The sequence below is a fragment of the Carassius gibelio genome, chromosome B1 (genome assembly GCF_023724105.1).
Source record: "Carassius gibelio isolate Cgi1373 ecotype wild population from Czech Republic chromosome B1, carGib1.2-hapl.c, whole genome shotgun sequence".
In the NCBI taxonomy this organism is placed as follows: domain Eukaryota; kingdom Metazoa; phylum Chordata; class Actinopteri; order Cypriniformes; family Cyprinidae; genus Carassius; species Carassius gibelio.
The window spans coordinates 23,279,665-23,302,817 of NC_068396.1; the positions used below are offsets into that span (position 1 = coordinate 23,279,665).

At 37.3% G+C, this 23,153-nt stretch overlaps 1 protein-coding gene and 1 long non-coding RNA gene across 2 annotated transcripts in view; one reads left to right on the top strand and one right to left on the bottom strand.

Annotated features, from left to right (window-relative positions):
* Positions 1-111: 111 nt before the first annotated feature.
* Positions 112-2,583, bottom strand: LOC127948541 (high mobility group protein B2). The gene is made up of 5 exons (XM_052545019.1): positions 2,418-2,583; positions 1,557-1,715; positions 1,227-1,375; positions 974-1,148; positions 112-896 (listed from the first exon to the last, which is right to left on the bottom strand). Exons 2-5 carry the CDS (start codon positions 1,701-1,703, stop codon positions 723-725), a joined length of 645 nt encoding a protein of 214 aa, XP_052400979.1. The 5' UTR covers positions 1,704-1,715; positions 2,418-2,583; the 3' UTR covers positions 112-722.
* A 74-nt stretch (positions 2,584-2,657) lies between these two features.
* Positions 2,658-23,153, top strand: part of LOC127948545 (uncharacterized) — an 81,279-nt gene continuing 60,783 nt past the window's right edge. Inside the window, exon 1 of the long non-coding RNA XR_008152109.1 lies at positions 2,658-2,714. This is a non-coding gene — a long non-coding RNA (uncharacterized LOC127948545). The remainder of the gene's footprint in view (positions 2,715-23,153) is intronic.

Consider the following 23,153-nt stretch of genomic DNA (forward strand, 5'->3'; position numbering starts at 1 on the left):
TCAACCAAATGGCTAAAAATGAGATTAAAAAAAAAAAGGTTTAAGTTCTTATGGCTACCTCACAATAAGCAGCCTAACTGGTCAGGGGATAAATAAATGGTTCAAAGTCTATTAGAAGTACAAAACTTTTTTTAATGTAGCGTTGCACCTGCTTGTAAAACTAGGAGTACATGCAGAACAGCTTTAAGAGTTCTAGATCTAAAGCAGAACTGAACAACCCAAATGGTTTTTAGTTTGAAACTTAAATACAGTTTGCCTATTCCATTATCATTCTTTATATTTAAATTTTTCTCCACCAAGCTGTTATGAACTTAAATGTGGTCTGACAATACAGAAATTCTGCAAAATTCTTTAATAATTCAAAATTGCACAAAGTGAAAATGGGAATTGGTCATAATATACAAAATAAAAAAAGGATTCAGTCTACACAACTTTAAAGCTCGTTTTAAAAATGGAGACTACACAAATCCAAGTTGTTCCTTAGGTCTTAAAATGGCAGTAGAAATAATATCAAACAGGGAAAAAAAGAAACCAAAAGCAACCACAGCTATCAAGACAAAAAGCAGTGCTAAAAAAAAAAGCTGTTACACTTACAATACAGCACATGACCTCAATATGTATTCAATTATACACATTTCTGTACATGCATTGAAAAACTTTAAATGCTAAAAAACGCATTCACATTGTTTTGCAAACAACTCCACTCAAGTTTTCCTGATAGTTTAATCATCATCATCATCCTCATCATCATCTTCATCCTCTTCTACATCATCTTCCTCATCATCATCATCCTCATCGTCGTCATCCGCTTCGGCCTTCTTTCCTGCAGGCCGGCCAGGTCCACCCTTCTTGCCACCATCTGCTTTTACTCCTTTGGCACGATACGCAGCAACATCCTGGTTGGAAATTATGTTAATAAAAGCAAAACAATCAAATGGTTTTTCTTAGGACCAAGAATTGGGCCAGCCATTACCTTTTCATACTTCTCCTTGAGCTTCATGGCCTTCTGCTCATATGGAGCCTTTTCCTTTGGTGTAAGCTTGGACCACATCTCCCCAAGCTTCTTTGCGATGTCACCAATAGAGATGCCAGGGTTGTCGCCCTTCACCTTTGGGCGATGATCAGAGCAGAAGACAAAGAAAGCAGATCTGATGATAGAAGAGAAGACAAGTTATACTCAAGTCAACAAAACAAAAATCTCATGGGTCTATTTGTGCACTACTCACGGTGGCCTCTTAGGAGCATTTGGATCCTTCTTCTTTTTCCCTCCCTTTGCACCTTTAGGAGGCACATAGTTTTTCATCTCCCGGTCATAGCGGACCTTGTCATTTTTAGCCATTTCCTCAAACTTGCCCTTCTCCTTTGAGGACATGGTCTGAAACACAGGAGACTGTGATTAGGTTCTGCCAGGCCCAGCGTGTGGCTCTTTATCCTCCCGCCCTACATTCGCCTCAGTCTCTCGAGTAACAGATGCTTCGTGTAACTCTGTCCCACCCCCTCCCTAACAACAACAACCATCCCCCGGAAAAACATTGCAACCCTTCTGTTCAACTCACCTTCCATCTTTCAGAGCACTTCTTGGAGAATTCCGAGAAGTTCACCGAGGTCCCTGGGTTCTTCTTCTTATGCTCCTCCCGGCAGGTTTGCACAAAAAACGCGTAAGAGGACGTCTTTCCTCTGGGCTTACTAGGATCTTTACCCATGGCTGTGCTATGCTAAAAGTGATAAAAACAACAAAAACCGTTAAAATAAGGCAATAAAGCAGCAACATGTATTTATTGGTCAGAAGTCGGTTCGAGTTTCGCTTTGAATGCTGGTGAAGCAACAGAGAAATGGTCGCTCGCTAAACGCTCGTTAATCCGATCAAGTTCCTGCTTCGTTTCCACCAGATCACTCAACTAGAACAATAAGCGTCCCTCCATTTTGTTTTCCCGCCTAAAGTGCAGGAAATAAGCTCTAGAATGTCTGTTGAGAACAAATGGCTTCAGTTTCTACGCGTTACAACTAAAATAAATCCACCAGATTTGCAAGGAACACTACTTCGGAGGACTTTTAGTTGCTTCAGGCGCGGAGTCTCCATTACGAGCTGAAACTTCCAGCCATGGCTGCTCACGCGCTTAACTTCACAAGATCAGTAAGCTGCTAAAGTCCAGGAGATTCTAACGTTACGTGTTCACAAAGCTAATATAACTACAGCAAATACGAGAACATTTCTTGCCATAATTATCACTTCACATAAATTTTAACTAAAATAATAATAATATAAAGTCTTAAGTTTTGTATAAAATACTAAATTCGAACAATAAATAATCACGACAAAGAAACATCATTTTTATTAGACATGCTGAATAAAATAACTTTAAATTTTTTTTAAAAAAAAATTAAAACTTTTGCTAGATAAACCAAAACATGCTTACCTATAATCAGCCTCAACCGCTCGACAAAACGTACGTAGTCTTCTTGTAAACTGCTTGATCGCTGTGGTGCAGGGCGCACAAACATGATTAAATGCCCATAGACTCCACCCTCTGAGCTCTCGTCTGATTGGCTAGGACAAGTTCAAATTTGAATCGGCAACGTTCTAGGAGCGGTATTGCATTTCTATTGGCGGTTTATAACCGCAGTCAAGTTTCTTCGGTGAAACTAGATCCAGATGACGACGCCACTGATCTCTTCAGCTATTGGTGGAACTGGGGATTTAAAAATAATGAGCGGTAAGTCTTTGAATCGGGAAAAAGCACCTAAGTTTTATTCTTATTTTAAACATCTGTTTGAAACTAATATGAACAAGTTACACACAGTGAGTGAAAAGTGTTTGAGGTATGATCTCCTTGCCAAACAAAATCACATTCGGGTTTGTGGTAAAGTTTGTAACAATAAAGTGTAAAGTTTCGAACAATGTCGCGCCATTTGGACAAAAGCTGACATCTTTGGAGATCTGCCAGTTTGAAGACGGCACGCCTTGCACCCTGCTTGCACCTCACACATCCTCATATGTTAAAGTGTATGTTAAAACCAGCCCATGGCTATTTTTCGATTACTTTTCACACGCTTTGTCTTTTGCCTTAAGCTGTACTTAAGTCACACAGTTGTTTATAGTTTCTAATTTCTCTTCAGGTAAAAATAACTTCGTAGTTGTTAGTGTTCTTCCTGTTACTAAGATTTAGTGCTTTAATAATATTTATTTTTTACGCAACCCCATTTTTCCATCGAAAATACGTCTCTCTCTGTTTATGTGTCAATGTGTAATTATTTTATTTTGACGTGTGTGCAAATATTTCTGCTCTGTAATATACATTTTGTGACGTTATTATTGCGTTGGTAAACATACACCATCACGTGATACTTTGAACCTTTGTGAGGGAAAGGACGTTTTCGTTCATTGAGTAGGCTACTATTGAATATTAGAAAGTATTACAGCAGAAGATAATGCATTGCACAATTAGCAAAAGCATTTTTAAAACTGATATATCAACAAACATTCATTTTAATTTATCCTTAATATACAAACACAGTTCATTATTCATAATTATAGCACAATAAACAATTTTTAGCTGCTGTTGTTATTCTCAGCAGAATATGTGCCAGTTTTAATATTATAAACACACACAAATGTAAATGTGTCAATGCAGTTTAAATAAATAAAGGATAGACTGGTATACTTAGCTAAAATCTCATTATGGGCACTTGGGCAGTTCAAGCCAGTTCCATGCAATGTGTGGCCATAAAGATTAATTGTAGGAAACACTCTCAGCTGTTCTTTTCAGACAACTGAAAGGCCAGGGGGGAAGGACAACTGGAACTGAAATGTGTAAGAAAAACAAGGGCAGTAGTTGGATAGTGTTTAACAAAAGGAAGATCTTTATATGAACAAAAATTGTGTATTAATGCAAACTTTTTAAAAAATATTACTAAAATTACGCTTTATTACTAAACAGCTGATATCTTTGTACAAAACTACAAATTCTAGATGTAACTGTGATGGAGGACTAAATGAGGACATCAGCATGAATTAGCATGACAATGTTACCACCTATGTTTGAGCATTAAAGCAACACCTCACATTCTTCTGAATCCCTTTCTCCACCTTTTGCCATTGGATTTGAATAGGGTTAAGTCAATTGAAGTGCAAAACAGTTCTGGAGAATTAGCCAAATGGCTCTGTAAGTACTCTGAGCACAAAATGCACGCCTGAAAGGCTGATTCAAATCTAAACTCTGAAAAAAGGTACTCCAATAATAGTATATATATATATATATATATATATATATATATATATATATATATATATATATATATATATATATATATATATATATTGATTTATTTCAGGTTTTGACCAGATAAGGAAAATGTGTTTATTAAAGTATGTTGTGTAAGTGTATTGTGAGTTAATGGTTGTGCAAATCCTAAATGTCTAGCACTACAACTAAAGCTGTAGGTTGTATATTGTCTGGTTTAACCTTTTTATTTTTTTTATTTTTTTGTGGGCTCATTCTTTAGACTTGTACAGATCTTATAGAAAAATGCACAGGTGAAACACTGTGCCTTTATCTCTCTTTTGTAACATGCCCTTCCTTTTAGATTTGTGCATGAAGCATATCCTGTTTGCATCTGTGCTGCAGTGCTATTAGAATGCTCCAAGATCTGGCAAGAGCAGACATGCTGATACAAACCAAAACGAAACTCTTATCGGAAATGTGAAGAGTGCTATAATTAGTTTTGGTTGACTGTACAGCAAGCTCAGTGGCAGTTTCTCTTTGCAGGATTGTATAGCATATAAATGTATGAGTTATATGCTGTAAAAAAAAAAATATATATATATATAATAATAAATCATAATCATGGGTCTTGTAATTTTTCATTTAAAAAATATAATAATTAAAGATAGTGTGTATATTTTATTAAAGAAATTGTGAATCAGTGTAGTATAGAAAAAAATGAGATGTTTTCCCCTTTTTTATGGAAACTTGCTGTTTTGAGGCTTGACTAAACTGGAACAAAAAAATAATCGGGAAAGAAGACTACCTATTTAAGAGAATTAGCTTAATTTTGCCGTTTCATTTTGAAGGTGATTGTTAGTTCATAGCATGCTGTGCATATGGCAAAAAAAGTATTAAATATTAATTATATAATTAAAATTAAGTGCTTTATGTATTTCTGACATCTATTAATGTTTAATGTCCAGTTTCAAATTTGAACGAGTTTATGTTATGTTGAAGTTTCTATCATTACCATTGTGCAGAAGAGTAGAGCTATATTTATGGATAACTGCATGCACTTTTAACACTGACTAGAAGGCGCGTTACCTTTTTCAATAAACTAACTTTGCTAGTGCTATGCAGCAAGTTTTTACCTGCTTGAGATATAGGTCGCATAGTTTTTTAATTGTACAAAATAACTATTTCACTATTAATATTTCATTCATTGTGTTAGAGATTAAATAATTTATGACGATATATGTCGCACACCCCTACCAGGATTTCTTGTAGGCTATTGAGTTAAATTCCGTCCAATAAAGACGACTGTAACATAAGCTATTTAAATCACAATGAGCTTTTCATATTCTCTCTCTCTTCAAATTATTTACAACAGTAGATGTCCAGTCCCATTATTTAATCACAGTTTTCTTTATCATTACATTGCTATGATGAACAGGGCTGCGTTTCTCAAAAGCATCGTAAGCCCAAATTGATCCCAGCTCCATTGATTTCAATGGGTCTGTTGGGAAACACAGTACAGAATGTAGGGTTTGTCTCACCGACTCTGGATATTTGCACAGGTGCATCTATTTTCGGTTTCCTTTTTGTATATCACTGCATTTTTATTTATTTATTCTATAAATGTCGGCTTACCAAACTGACGGAGAAAATAAAAAACAAACAAAATCTACTTCAGTAGAGCATATACATATATTAATACATGGTTTAAAATAGCTACAAAGACGCCCCTTTTCATCGACCGCCTCTGAACGGATCCGGCGTGTCTGTAAACTTAAATTGGCGCCCTCTGGCGGAATTACAAACCTTCCAAAGATAAAGGCGAGGTCCCGTATGGGATTAAAATTCCGCCAAATGTATTACAGGCACAGATCGAAAAACAATAAGCATAAATAAAATATTTAAAAACATGTGTAAAATAATAAAGCACAAAACCAAAAAACAAATGATTATTTTTTTTTTTAAATAACAAACAGCATGGATTGCACAAAACTGAAACATGAATTCAAAATTTTCCAAATCGCAAACAAAATCAGGTTTCCTGCTCGTGTTATTTGTGTGTGTGTGTGTGTGTGTGTGTGTGTGTGTGTGTGTGTGTGTGTGTGTGTGTGTGCTTGTGGTCTTTTCCCCTTTGCTCTTGTTTCCACGTTCTACGCTTGCAGTTAGAGTTTCATGTAAATCAGGCCAGGCTTTGGCCTACAAGTTCTAGATTGACAGCTGCTCCTCTAGCCAGTGAGTTCAAGGGGGAGTTGACATCACTCCAATGCGATACTGGCTGCTGTGGCAGATGAATGAAGATGGATAAACAGCGTCAGCAGACAAATCCCGGACGATAGGTAATTAGCCATAAATATATTGTTAGTGGGTGACAGAAACATTCCCTTTGTGTATTATATTTTCTGCAAGCGCTATGTAGTCCTAGTAGGCCGATATCTAGTCTATTAGCACGTGTCTTGTTAGTTTGGTTTAGTGAGGAATACTCTATATTTTAGGCAGTTGGGCTGCACGATAAATCACACACAGAGCCGGCCCTAGACCTTTGGGGGCCCTAAGCAAAATTGGTTGGAGGCCCCTTTGACCATTTTAAGTAAGGCCTACAGAAATTAATGACTACCTTGTAACTATACTGTACATATCTACTATGTTATTTTTAATTTTTTTACTCTATTAAATTATGTTTTAATTATTCTATGTATGCTGTATGTTAATTATCTTTTTTACGCTGCTGGCCCTGAGTAAGTATTTCGTTCTTATTTGGCAACATATACAGAATGACAATAAAAGACCTTGAGTTCTTGAGTTGAGTTCCATGTTTGATGTCTAACAGGAAAATTATGTTAGCCCTTTAGTGTAGGAGCCAAACTGGGTTTATATTGTTTTGTTAAATGCTTTAACATCACAGCAAATGTATAATACTAAACCAATTTTATGCATCATGTTATTAGCATTTATTACATGGCTTGGTTGAATCCCAATGTAGAATGTGGTTTGTTATTTCTTAATAACAGACCGCTGCTAAGTAGAACACACCATTGCCATGAAAAACAGAGCGTTGCTATGGACGCGGAGCGGACAATTTTCTTTAACATGGAGTCACAGTGTGCAGCGCTGCGCTGCTCAAGTGCGCATTTAAAAGTTCACGGCACAAAGCGAAGAAATGTCGAGCGCACTAATCCTAATGTATATCTGTCCAACAGTTTATTCAACATTTGTTTCTTCACAGTTTTAAATTCCAGTTATTGTGCGTTTGATGCCTTTTCATAGTCCTTGTGATGTGTCCGTGATCTATCACTACACACGGTAGCGAGTCGTTTAAAAACAACAACAAACATAAAATACAAATACACAAAATAAAGTCATCTTATGCAAATCCACAGCCTTTTATCTACAGATCAAGCATTATAATGTGAATATATCACATATTGAAGAGAGTTTTACCATGCACGAGGCGCGCTCGCTGTTTGAATAACGTTACTGAATGGAGAATGATTGACGAGGAAAAACGAGTTTCCGTAAACTTTAATGATTTAAATAGTCTTCTGTCCCTCACATTAAGCTATGGAATGGCTTCAGATGACTTCGTGAAATTATAATCAGACGGACCCTCTCAAGTCCAAGTCACCCAAAATGACGAGAAAAAAAGCGGGAGGCGCCGAAAAGCGCGCTGTAAGTGTTGGCATCCCAATATAAGACTTTTAGACTGCAGATTATCTATACAGGTATCGGAAAATTAAGCCTACAGGTTTACATACCCTTATCTTCTTGCCTCTTCTCTTCTTTCAGCCTTTTCTTTTGTCATTTTTCATGGCCAGAAATATATTTTCGTTTCTTATCAGACATCGTCAACGCTAGAGTAAAACTGACTGACAGACACTGACCGGGTGACGAGTGACATCATAGGGGTCAGTCAGGGTCAAGATTCGTGGGGAACTCGCCATAATAAAGAACTAAATAAAAAACAACTGTGCTCATCATGATGCCTGATAAAGAGTGTTGTAGGCCCATTTCTTTTTATTTATTTATTTATTTTATGTTACTTTTGATGTATGATTTTTTTCACCCACTATATAGCAGTGACTCAAGGGGTCGCTTAGTGGCTTGGCCGGCTCTGATCACACATAATATTTAATTTATCTTGTCATTAAAGCCGGTTGTGTATTCAGCAGTAAATCTCCATCACCTGCGCACTTTCACATGGAGCAGCATTAGGTGTGTTGAAGCTTGAAACAGTGCCTGCACAGAATGATCATTGCATGACATCAAAGTACCGCGTGAGCGATAAGAGAGCACACGGATCCAATGCATTTGGATCACTCGCGGGTACTTTGACGTCATACAGTGATCATTCTGTGCAGCGCTGTTTCAAGTCCAACGCTAATGCTGCTCCATGTGAAAGCTAGAGGTGGGCAGATCGATACTTATATCGATAATATCGATACCAACATTGGTATCGGTATTGATCGATATCAGCGGGAAAATATCGATACTTAAGTTTCAGTTTCTCTCGTTTTGCGACCTGGCCGTGTTTGTCAAAATGCTGCTGCTGTCACAGAGCAGAGCAAGCTCTTAAGAGTGCTGCTCGTGCTCGACACTGCTCTCCTCCCCCTCTCCTGTGTTGTACCGTCACGTGACTCACCACTAGCGCTACCACCAGCAGTCAGGCGCGCGCACCACTCAGCCGCGCATTTCTAACAGCAGTCAGTCAGAGGCGGAGAGAAAGAGGAGCGTTGTATGGCTGTATTTTCAGGCCGATCTACCTTTTTTGTGTTAGCTGTGAAAGGGATACTAGTTTCTATATTTAAACTTCACCTAGATGTGCACCAGACTTAATTATTTTTATTATTTTATCAATAGCTGATTCTCCAAGAGCACTGGATATTACAAGGCGCCTATCAGAAATGATTGCGAAGGACCTGCAGCCTCTTTCCATAGTGGAAGATGTCGGCTTCAGGAATTTTGTATAAGGAGAATTTGTTTTACATTGGGAAGTAAAACGTTGTGACTTTAAGAAAAAAATCCTGAAAAGAAGTGCACTAAAGAAGAGAAACATTTTTTTTACTTGAAAAGAGAATTTGTTTTTACATTTTTTATATTTGTGAAGTAATCATTTTGTAACTTTGTTTATTTAAATAAATCAGAAGTAACCAAAAGTTGTTTCTGAACAAAAGCTTTTGTAGTACTGATTAATAACCCAAAATGCAAATCACAAAAACAAATTAAAAGTCATGAAAATTCATTTAGATTTAGGTTGAAGACGCATCCACCTTAATTATTAAAAAGTATCGGTATTGGTATCGGTATCGGCGATACTGGCCCTGTATTTACTTGGTATCGGATCGATACCAAATCTAGCGGTATCGCACACCTCTAGTGAAAGCGTGCAGGTGATGGAGATTTACCGCTGATTAGCCGGCATTACTGACAAGATGCACATTAAATATCACACAAAGGGAATGTTTCTGTCACCCACTAACAAAATATTTAAGACTAATTACCTGATGTCGTCCGGGATATGCCTGCTGAGGCTGGTTATCCATCTTCACACTAGAGGGTGACATTGATTGGAAACAAAATCATCACGGGATTGGGACGTGGGACGGGAAAAAATGTTGGCGGGACCTGGAATCGTAATAACACTTTGATCCCCAACTTTCTACACAAATTTAGCCTACCTTTTAAATAAATAACGTATAAACTGTGGGCTTATATTTTAATTTTGAATTCAATTGTACTCACCCTGTATCTTTATGCTTTCCTCCTGTTAGCAGCTACGAGTTGCATTGGAGTGATGTCAACTTGGACTGATTGGGTAGAGGAGCAGCTGTCAATCTAGAACTTGCAGGCCAATGGTGACGCTGAAGCGTGCCCTGATTTACATGAAACTCAAACTGCAACTTTTAGAAATGCAAGCACAGAACATGGAAACAACAGCAAAGGGGGAAAAAACACAAGCACACAAAAAATAACATATGAGCAGGAAACCCAATTTTTTTATTTTTTGAGATTTGGAAAATTTTGAATTCATTTTTCAGTTTTGTTCAATATAATTTTAAATGCGTTTACATTTTTTATTTATATTTCGATCTATGACTGCGCTGTTTGTTATTTATTTATTTTTTTAAACTGCATTTGTTTTTCGGTTTGGTGTGTTATTATTTTACACGTGTTTTTAAATATTTGATCTTTGCTTCAATCAATTTTTCAATCTGTGACTGCAATACATTTGGTTGGATTCTAATCCCATAGTCCTGACTCCCGAATATGTATAAGGCAGTGTTGGTGTTGCAGTGCCAGTTCCGCAAGTATTTTTCCCATTCATTGTCCCATAGGGATCGTAAAAAATACTTTGAGCGTTATAAGCTATGATATATATAATCTATTAATATTGATTATATAATTTGGCCTATCAAGCACCGCGAATGCCATTAATGGAAATAAAAATGGCTGAATATAAAACTATTAAGTTAAAGTTAAATTAATTTAATTTAAAGTTGAACAAATTAAAACAAGTTAATTGTAAAATATGCATAGACAGAAATATGTATATAAGGCCTGGCTTCCCTAACAGTGCTCAGTTCAGCCCCAACAAAAGGGCACAAAACACCGCGTTGATGGAGCCGCCGACGCAAAAGTTGCAACTATTACAGCTGAAAATGCCATTCTGTGTGTTATTTTTTTTTAAGTATTTTCAGAGTCTGATGAAATACGCATTTAACAGCTTACTGCAAAATACGCTTGATGTTACAGTCACTGCCCTTGCCATCCAGAATTGAAGAGAACATCCCAATTGAGTGAAGGGATTTGTGAAAACAGTGGTTCCTAATTATTGTGATCCAACATTTGCCTCACATTTCAGGAGTAGGATAATCCACTTCTTACCTCTTAGACTGTGTTATGATCTACATTACCTATTTTGATTGTAAGGCAAGGCATGTTTATTTATATAGCACATTTCGTACACAATGGTAATTCAAAGTGCTTTACATAAAATATAGTAATAATGAAGAAAAAATTATCACAAAAAAATTAAACAAGCAATTTAAAAACTTTGAAAAAAAATACTTATTTAAAATGTGTTATTAAGACTTTAAAACATTTAAAAATATAGAATGATTTAACATGAAATACAGTGAATACGTAAAATACAGTGCAATCAGTTCGGACATCACACAGTGCTCATTTAATAAATGCACAGCTAAACAGATGAGTTTTGAGTCTAGATTTAAAAGTGGCAAATTTTTTAGCACATCTAATCTCTTCTGGAAGCTGATTCCAGCTGCGGGCATAGTATATAACTAAAGGCGGACTCACCTTGTTATGTGTGGACCCGTGGTATTTCTAACTCGATCCTAATGATTTTAGTGGTCTGTTAGGTTTATATTCAGTGAACATATATCTGCAATATATTTTGGTCCTAGGTCATTGAGTGATATATAAATGAGTAAAAGTACTTTAAAATCAATCCTAAATATAACTGGAAGCAAGGACCTGAGGACTGGTGTGATATGCTCAGATTTTCTGGATCTAGTCAGAAATCTGGCAGCAGCGTTCTGGATGAGCTGCAGCTGTCTAATGGTTTTATTGGGAAGGCCAGAGAAAAGACCATTACAATAGTTCCACCGTGCTGGTGATAAAGGCATGAACAAGTTTCTCCAAGTCTTGACTGGAAACAAAACATCTAATTCTTGCTGAGATGATAGTATGCTGATCTAGTTACTGCTTTGACATGACTTCTGAAACTAAGGTCTGTCTCCAGAATCACACCAAGTTCCCTTTCATAGGTCACTTCGATGCTGCGGTGACGTCACCGGCTATGGGAACACCCCTCGGTGTGACGAATGTCTGAAGCCCTTTACCATCCCACCAATCCTACCTGGGTGCCGCGTGCTTTTTCGCTCAGATTTCATTCCTTCAGGGAACCAAATCATCTGTACCCTATGGAAACCATCTCGCGTTCTCAAGCGTTTTTTTCTTCGAGCAGTGTGTAACTCCTCTTTGCGGACGCGATTAGTCAACGAAAGGTAAGAGCTGTATAATGGGTTTATCACGAGGAGGCACTCATGAGAGGTTCATTAGCAGCCTCTCTACATGTTCTCTCTGTGATAGCCTATGGCTACAGTAACAAAAAAAAAAAAAAGAGAGAGAGAATCCGCACTCTGGAGTGTATTTCTATAAGTCGCCTCGAATCTAACCCCCATTGTTTCGCTTCTGTGGTCGCCGAGGCCCGCACAAGGTGTTGGTTAGGGGCGATATGTGTGGCTTGACTATGAATACATTGATGCACTGGAGTTTTCCCACTTGCTCGCTCTCCCCCACTCGAGCGTGTTAATCGGCAGATTTGCTTTTTCAAACTATGTTTGTCCACCGCGGCTTCGAACTCAGAGTAGGCTCTGGCCAGCACATGCAGTTCTCTCCCTCCGAGCGGACCGGACAAACGCGCCTCCCCTTCCTCAGCGAGCTGTTAATGTGGTTACCCACGTGGTGGATAATTATTCCTTCCCTGTTGCGGCTCCAGGGCGTTCGTGTATTGAATTGCCTGGACGATTGGCTGGTGTTAAGCACAATCGCAGACTCAAGCACACTCCCATCGGGATCTTGTGCTGAATCATCTTAACAGCCTGGGCTCATGCACAAATTTCTAAGAGTGTTTTAATTCCCTCTCAGTGGATAACCTTCTGGAATAAGCTTGACTCTCGCGCGATTACAGCAAGACTATCTCTCTCGCGCGCTCAGTCTCTCACGTCATGTGTAAGTCACTTCAAAGTTGGTCGCACAGTGATGGTGAGTTTGTACCTCAGACTTTTAGGTCTAATGGCAGCGTCTGGGCTTACTTCATATGCACCCTTCAGTGGTGGACGACAAGCCAGAACATTTCACCCTGTTGTCTTCCGCATCGGACGATTTCGGTGACAAGGAGGTGTGTTATGTCAATAAGACAATGGATGTCAACCGAATTCCTTCTAGCTGGAGTTCGGCTGGGGATTTGTGCTTCCCGAGAGACTGTCATGACAGACGCGTCTTTGACCGGTTGGGGAGCTGTTTGTCAAGGCAGCTCAGCTCACAGAGTATGGACAGCAACACAACGCAGTTGGCATATAAACAGGTTGGAATTACTGGTGGTTTTTCTAGCTCTCCAGTATTTCTCGAATCTGCCGATCGGCTGTCATGTACTACTCAGATCAGACAACATAGCGGTTGTGTTGTATCTGTATTATCAAGGAGGATTACGCTCTCGCCCCTTGTGCAGGCTGGCGAGAAATATTCTTCTTTGGTCTCAGAACAGATTTCTGTTGATCCGAGCGGTTCATGTCCCTGGACGTTTGAACTTCGGAGTGGATTTGCTATCCAGACAGACTTTGGTTAAAAAATAAAAAAAAAATTGAAAAAGGAGGAATGGAGGTTGCACCCTGAAACGGGGAGCCTTTTTATGTCAGATATTTGGAGAAGCGAGAGTGGACTTATTCGCGTCGAGCATGACTACGCGTTGCCCGCTGTGATTCTCCTTATGCCCTCCATCGTGCCTGGGCTTGGATGCGTTAGCTCACAATTGGCCCACACAGCCGTGGTTTGTGGACCTGGTCAGTCTGTAGCGGGCTCTCCATGGAGATTCCCCTCAGACAGGACTTACTATCGCGAGCACAGGGAATGATTTGGCACCAAGGCCATATCTATGGAAGCTGTAGGCGTGGCCTCTGAGCGGAGTGATTTAATATGTCCCGGTCTTTCTGTTGAAACCACCGAGACCATAATGAATTCTAGGGCAGCTTCTACGAGACGCTTGTATGCTTTCAAATGGAAACTGTTTACGACCTGGTGTGGAATTCGTAATTGGATCCGGTTTACTGCCCAGTGGCTTCAGTACTGGAGTTCCTTCAAGACCATTTCTATAATGGAGTAACGCCAGCCACTCTGAAAGTTTACGTGGCAGCCATTTCAGCTGTGTGTGTGTCTATATATATATATATATATATATATATATATATATATATATATATATATATATATATATATATATATATATGTGTGTATGTATATATATATATATATATATATGTGTGTATGTATATATTAGTGGTGGGCATAGATTATTTTTTTTAAATCTAGATTAATCTCACTCTGATCTTGAAATTAATCTAGATTAAAATGGCTCATTCTAATTCTGCCGAAGGCATTCAGAATATGTGTTATCCAAATAAAATTGACAAACAGTAAGTCTCTGAGAAGAGGTTTATCAAGCTAGGTGGTGCATTAGAAAAGGGGCTCATCTCCTGTTTCCAAAATGCATCACAAAGTGCTTGAAAAAGATGTAAACTAATTCCACATTGCAAAAGGTGCAAACAACCTTACGCCTGTTTCACACCAGTTTTTAAGTTTTTTTTCAAGTTTGTAGGTGTCAAGGTACAGAAACCAAATAATTAAATGTAAAATAGCAATGGATAGTCTATGTAAAAATGAAATATACAATCAAACCTACATTTATTCAGATACCTTCAACATTTCTCACATTATTACAGTTTTGCTATATATATATATATATATATATATATATATATATATATATATATATATATATATATATATGAAGAGTTCAGATGCAAAAGCCTCTAAATGCCATCTGAAATTTTCATCTAAAATTGGGATTTTTATCAGGCTCCTATATTTATGTTCAGTTATTTCACTTTAATAGTCTGGCAAAGGACCTGCACATTGCCATTAAAGTAAAATGACTCAACCTAAGCATAGGAGCTTGATAAAAATCCTAATTTTAGATGCAAATTTCAAATGGCATTTAGAGGCTTTTGCATCTGAACTCTTCATATATATATATATATATATATATATATATATATATATATATATATATCAACAATTATATCTGGTGTCTGAATAATTTTTGGTTTGACCGTTAAAACTACAAAGTAATTCAGTCAAGAGTGATTTTCATTTTCATTTTCTTGGATTAACATTACAGCAGCCAGTAGCTAAATTAGGCGCGGTCACTTTAAGAGGCGATGAACACATGCAATATAATACACATCCCATTTTTTCCTCAACTGTTTACTTTCACTTAAAAAATAACTGACAGTTTTTTCGAGCATAACTTCCAAGGTGGATATTTTGACATATTTTGTATGTATTTGTCGGCACAAGAGCAAAAATAAGCAAACTCGATGTTCTAGTGTTTTGAGATGCCTTTCTCTGCGCGAGCCCTGAACACCTGAACACCGCGAGTACTGAATTGGGCTCTTTGCAGAACTTTGCAGAAGAGAGCTCGGTTCAGTGTCGCTGTCTGTGATACACGTCTCTCTCTCTCCGCACCGAACACAGCACGCGAGTAACCAGCTACTCTGTTCAGCTTTTCCGCGTCTTGTTTTTGGATGCTTTAATGTTTAAATCGACAAGCGGAAAGTCTTAAAAACATGTGAAAATCATAAGCTTTCGTGACGATGCGCAGTAGTGGCCCGTCAACTGTCCTGAGCATGTTTTTAGGCTGGCCAGTCGGTTATATAAAATATCAAGGTGAAAGTCATCATATCTTGCTAAGTATAGACCCAGCTCTCAACCCAACTTTGATAATAGATTAACGGCGATTATTTTTTTTATCGCCCGATAAGAGTCTCGCGTTAACGCAGCACGTCATCTGCTGGTCTCTCGTTTTATACAAGGTGTGCGACGGCTGAGGCCTTTCCGCTCTGTGCGAGTTCCTTCATGGGATTTATCCATTGTGTTGCAATGTTTATCAGGGCATCCGTTAGCCCTTTGAAACTATACCGGATGAAATCCTGACTTAAAGACAGTTCTTCTTGTGGCTTTATCCTCCCTCAAGAGAGTTGGGGATTTACAGGCTTTTTCTGTTTCGCCCTCGTGCATGGATTTTGCACCAGGCTCTGTGGAAGCATTGCTGCGACCATGGCCTAATCATGTCCCTAGGTCGATTCGAACCCTTTCACTTTCAACAAGTGGTTTTGGAGGCTTTATCCCCTGCAGAGGTGGGGTCAGGAGATCTGAGTCTTTGCCCTGTCAGAACTCCATGGCGTGAGTCCAACCAGATTTGTCTGTTAGGACACAAAATAGAGGCCATGCTGTCACAAAGCAGAGCATGTCACATTGGCTGATGGAGACTATATCTTTAGCCTATGAGGCACGCGGACTCACTTCGCCCTTAGGAATTAGAGCTTATTCCATGAGAGCAGTGGCTTCATCACAAGATTTCTCAGTGGTTCCTCTATATGATGTCTGTGCTGCGGCAGGATGTTCCTCACCGAGCACTTTTGTCGAGTTTTACAGTCTGGATGTAAGGATGGTTCCTGGCTCCTGGGTTCTGTCCGCTTGAGCAGATACTTTCCTTGGATTCCAACTATCAGGTACATCAGGTGTTATGGTATAGCGTTCCCATAGCCGGTGACGTCACCACAGCATTGAAGTGACCTATGAAAGGGAACATCTCGGTTACATATGTAACCACGGTTCCCTGAATAGGAAACGAGATGCTGCCGTTCCGTACCTTGATAGCATTTCTTCAGTTCATGAAATCTGAGCGAAATAGCGCGCAGCACCCTGGTATATGATGCGTACCCATGCGTAGGGCGAGGCCAAGCGCTATTTGGCCAATAGGATTGGAGGGATGGTATAGGGCTTCAGACATTCGTCACACCGAGGGGTGTTTCCATAGCCGGTGACGTCACCGCAGCATTCTCGTTTTTACATACGTAACCAAGATGATTCCTGACTTTATTTTAAGTTGTTTGACCCCTAGAGTCAAGGTATGTATTCACCTTGAAAACGTGATCTTTGTTTCCAAATGCAATGACTTCAGTTTGTTCCTTGTTTAACTGAAGAAAATTCTGGCACATCCAACTATTAATTTCATCAATACATTGGCAGAGGGAGTCAATGGGGCTGTGGTCATTTGGAGATAAGGCTAGGTAAATCTGGGTATCATCAGCATAGCTGTGATAGGCAATTTGTTTCTTTCTCATTATTTGACTTAGTGGGAGCATATACAGGCTAAACAAGAGCGGTGCTAGAATCAAGTAGGCTTATCATTATTGCTGATCGCTGTTGTTGTTATGTTATGATATTGCAATATTTACCATATATATATATATATATATATATATATATATACCCTATATAATCAGAGGAGTAGGCCTATAAAACAATACAATAGCAAAATTCTAAATATGTATATATTTTAGGCTACATTAATAAGAAAGGATTGATCAGATAACATTGCAACTACTAAATTATGTGTAGACAGACTTAACGAAGTTCCATAGCTATACTTGTGCTATTATTATTTTAGTTATGTTGCCTTTAATGTAAATAAACATGTGCAAGCGATATACTTGCTCTTGTGAATTTATTTTGATGTTAATTACATTGCGCGAGACGTTTTTTTTAATTTATTTTATATATATATATATATATATATATATATATATATATATATATATATATATATATATATATATATATATATATATATATTATTATTATTATTATTATTTTAAACCGCGTGGTTTAGCTATATACACGTTGCTGCTGATTTGACTTGCATTTTTGAGACACCGACCAAATGAGAGAAAACCTTTGCACACTGTTTCCAGGAAACATGTCGCTCAACCCGGAAACCGTAGCAAAACGTTGGCCACCGGTTAAGACTATTCTAGCACCGGTGTGAAAATGTTTATAGATTGAAACGCATTTTGCAGCTGTCTTATTTTTCAGCCGCAATATTGTATTTAGGTATTGCAAAATTTCTGCAAAAAATAAAGGCTTATTTCATCCAAATTTACATTTATGAATAGTAAATTTAGCTAACGAAAGAAGCAGATTAATTAAATAATATTCCATATGGTAAGAGAAAAATGGAGAACCATTTCTCTATGGTGGAGAAAAAAACTAATAATACTTTTTTAAATCGAAAGCTGTGCATGATACGAGCCTTAATAAAGGAACCGAAATCTGACCAAAAGCAAACTGAATGAGGACAACTCCAAAATAAATGATAAAATGTTTCATCGTGTAGCTCGCAAAATGTAAACAATGTATCAATTTCACAATTAAATCTGTTCACAAGAAAATAATTACATGGGTAATATTTATAAATAGCGAGATTTCTTTGATTTTATGAGTAGCCTAATTAAATATTAACTTTTAAATTTGTCTCTGATTATGTATATGTATTTTTATTTCTGTTTATTTGCTTTACTTTGTGTAACCCCTGTCCGCAGTTGTAATTCCTAAAAGTAAAAAAAAAAAAAAAACTACCATCACCGGTGAAGCTTGAACTTGCCACAGATCTATTGCATACTGCGCCCTGGCGGTCAGATCGTGTTATTGCCGTGAAAAGCACAGAGCTGTTGGTGGCATAGTAGGCGGATAGAGGGGACTGAACCGATGCAGTTACTCCAAACAGGACGTTACAGAGAAAAAGGTTTGGAAAATACGTTTATTTAAGGAAGTCTTTTACACTTACTAAGGTTGCATTTACTCACAAATACATGAAAAACACTAGGCTAATATTGCGAAATAGTAGCCTATTACAGTTCAACATAAACGCATTCTATTGTGATATATAAAAAGTAATGTATTGATGTGATGCAAAGCTAGCAGTCATTACTAGTCTTCAGTGTCACGTGATCCTTCAGAAATCAGTGAATACCGTTTGCTGCTCAATAAATATTTATTATGATCAGTGTTGAAAACAGCTGTGGTAGCCAGTTTATGTTTATGGAGAAACCATAGACTATACCATTCAAATGTTTGGTGTGAATGCTTTTATTTAGAATTGATCAAAAGTGACAGTTATTTTCCAAAAGATTAATTTTCAAACAACTGCATCAATGAATCCTAAAAAAACCAAACAAACAAAAAAAAAAAAAAAAAAAAAAAAACTAATTTTCTTTGAATAATAATATCCAACGGAGCACCAATAATTGAACAGTAAAATAAACACATTATAATTATTTCTGGAGACACTTAAGCCTGGAATAATGATGCTGAAAGTTTAGCTTTGCATTAGAGGAATATTTACGTTTTCAAAGTACATCAGATAAACCGCTATTTCAATGTATCATAATATTTCACATTTCACGAAATCAGGCTAACATATGACTTTGCTGAAAAGTTTTCATTCTATGATTATTATTTTAGGCTACCTGATATATGTGGATACTGAAAGGCAGAGAATATTAGCAGAATATTACAATAATATTGTTTATATTTATTTATTTTTTAATTTAGCTGTGTTTGTGTGTGTATGGGTGTTTGTATGTGTGTGTGTGTGTGTGTGTGTGTGATGGGTTTATGAGGACGCAAATGTGTATACTGTGCATTGTGCACCAAAAACAGACATGGGCCTAGTTCATATAAAGATGGCTTAGGTCTATACTTCCATTTTATATGATTATTATTGTAAGAAATAGCATATTGTAATGATTAATTTATTCGTGTATAGCATCATGCGGCAGTTAGACTACTTGCCTTTATTTTTATAGCATATCTTGAACAGTGTGGCTAGACTGCGAGGATATCGTTATTTTGTTTTGTCTGTTTAAGTGTAGACTACTTGTGGATGGTCCAAAGATCAAGTTAATTTAGGAATGTGCTCTCTTGTCAGTAGCTACCTAATGACGCTTTATGATAAACTCGATGTAGCCTATTTATGATCCTGTTTCTTGTCATTAAAAACTTGTAGGCTAGGCTGCTGTAACACGCAACGACCACACGGGGGCGCGCTTACCCAATGTACTTATTCTATTTTTCGAAAGACCTGGACAATAAACAGCTATGGATATTCTGCCATTTATTTTGCACAAATAGTAATCAGTGGTTTAGAAACATTTATGGATCTATTGTGCATAGACACAAGTATGATCTGTTATTTATTTAGGCCTATTTATTCTGCTACAAAACATGTAGGCTAAGCTGGAGCTCTGCATAATAAAAACAAGATTTTATCACCCCCCGATAAATATAGACATGCTTACACCTGCTCTGGTTACTCCATGTGCACGGTTTTCAACATTATACTTTGAGATAGCTATTAACGTATGAGCTGCTAATACAACAAACGCAAAAAGCTACTTAGGAGATTAATTCAGTTTCGTTCACTTGTGGCCGCATGGACGTGGATAATATGGATATGTTTAGGATTTCTGGAGAACAGAAAGCAATTTTTGACCTCATTGATCGTTGTTGTGGAAAGTAAATTTACGGTGCAGTTCGCTGCTGGTGATTGTGAACAGTGACAGCTTCAGTAGTGGCTATTTGACAGCTCTAATCACCCGAGGTTTGTCTAATCGCGCGGGAGATCAGTGTCATAACAGCAATCCTTTTTAAATCTCCCGCGCTGAATCACAGACTGCAGCAGCGCTTTAGACCACATCAGGTTTGTGAATTATCCCAAAAATGTTTTTCCCCCCATCTGAGTGTCTATAGCATAGTTTGACAGTGCATTGCTATCGTTCTTGAATTCAACATTTTATTAATTTAACAATTTAAGTGCATGGGCTTTCTAAACCAGTACCATCCATGTTTCCTAAAACAATACTTAATCGTCTTCATACAATTGTTATGTTCGAATAGTAGGCAATAGCCTATATTTTCCCAAAAGTATCGAAACCTCAAACCAATCATAAAACTGTATTGCAAGGAGAGTCATGCTGGACAATAATAAACTATAGATTATATTATATGTTTCAGACAAAAATGCAAATCAGAGTTCTTTAAATTATCAAATTTGACTATATACATATTACAGAAAGGAAGACAACATTAATTAGGAATAAATAAAGAAATCCCGCGAAATTACACCGAAACTTTATACAGATAATCACAAAGATATTAACGTTTATTTCATTATTTGGTTTAATTTTTGTAATTGGCACTATGTATTATTTAATCTATGATTCAAAATAATATTAAACAAGTTTATAAAATAGCAAAATAATAATTAAATAAAGAACACTGCTTTGCCAGGGTCAATAGCAGGCGTTCACTGGCTCCAGTGACCCAGATGCTTGCAACTCAGATCTGAGAAAATTAAACGAATCACATTAAGTCAGATGAATGGAGAAGTGATGAACATGCTCTGCAAAAGTAATAGGTTGTCCTGCACTAAAAATCAAATAAACATTTATAGAAGTTGAATCTTTAGAAGTAAAAGATGTCCTTTCAACCGGCCATGAACAGACAGATTCGTAGCGCTAATCGCTCGTTGACCTTATTTTAGCATAGCCTAGTGCTTATATTGCAAAGGCTATCACGACTACGCGACATTTCCTGACGTTTTTCAGAAGTAGGCTAATCCGATTTAGTCAGTATGATCACATACGCTTTGAATTGGAGCCTTCGTCAGAAAATATTTGAACTTGCAGTGTCCTAAAATTGTGCCAGTTACACTGGCCACCCTTTCCAGCATTATGGAACCAAGGTGTTGCGTTTTCCTTTGACCATGATCAAAACCATTCTGCGGCAAGCAATGAAAGCAGTGGGGTGGGGTGTATCACAGTGGCCTGGCCACCCGTGAGAAGTCCTAATACCAGCAGACCTGTGGACTTGTGTGCCCAATAAACATGGGGCCACTCAGTCCCAAATCAATCTGCCACCCACTTCCTAAATCAATAAGCGTGCATGAGTGGGAAAAGCAATGATGGCAAACCATTTAGTTGTACTTTTATAGTGGGTTTCAGTGCACTTTTATTTTTCAGTAAAGGCTACATCTCATTCACCCATGACAAAAAAATTAATAAAAAAAGTTATTGAGCAAATTGTAAGAAACATTTAAATGTGTCTCATCGCTTCTGTTTTAAATGTTATAATAAGGGTTTAGTGTTTGGAACAAGTTTGCAACGGGCATTAAATAAATAAAACAAATAAATAAAAACAAATTGGTGTGCGATTTGCCCCCAGATTTTCGGAATATTTAATTTCTTAACGAAGAAGTTATTTCCCCCCTTTAGCCTAAATGTTATATTTTTTCTTTTTATTTAAATAGCCTATTGAGGCTACAGACATTATCTGTAAAAATAATTTATTGTTCATTTACGAACGTTAACAGGATCACCAGATCATAGGTATTTAATTTAATTTCCTTTTTCATTTGCATTTGATGTGGTGTCCCGTATACCGACTGAGCAAATAACGCAATGTGTTTATTTATTAATATTTATTTATTTATTTTATTTTTTATTTTATTATTTTTTTATTTTTTTTGGTAATGCCATTACGGGCTGTTTCGCAAATCACTTTGCAATTGTCGAAAGTTTAGGCCAGTTTTAAGTGCATCGCAAATATTTGCAGTCACCTGCAGGACAAACGCAAAATTACACTTAAACTTAATATCGCAATCAAGGATTAAACAAACTATTTATTTATTGTATTATTTATTTTATTTTTTGGTGACAGAAGAAGCTTCCAGTGCACAAAACACTAGCATGACACAGACATAAAGAAACATAACACAAAAGATAAATTACACAATAGACAAAATAGACAATGTATACATTGGCAAATATGTATGTAGTTGCAATCCAACCGCAACAATGTCTTTAACATCTATACAGTTTGCTAGTAATCACCGTAATGATAGCTACAATAATTAACAGATAATAAATATAACAAAATAGTAACTAAAAGTAAATAAATAAAACACAATCAAGAACGTGATTGTTGTAGACTCTATGAATTACATTCAGAAGGAGCGTGTGTTGGGGAAATGGTCTAATGAGTATTGCAAGCTGAAGAATAGAGGATTGGCGCAAAGGAACTCCTCATTATTGGCAACAAGGTGAATGTCGTGCTCAATATCCTTATTAATATCAGGTTCAGTAACAGAGACAATGTCTCCATGTCTCCGCTGACCCCTGAAGCTTGCAGCCCGAATCTCAAAAGTAAGAAAGTGTGAATAAGAAATAGATCACTCGG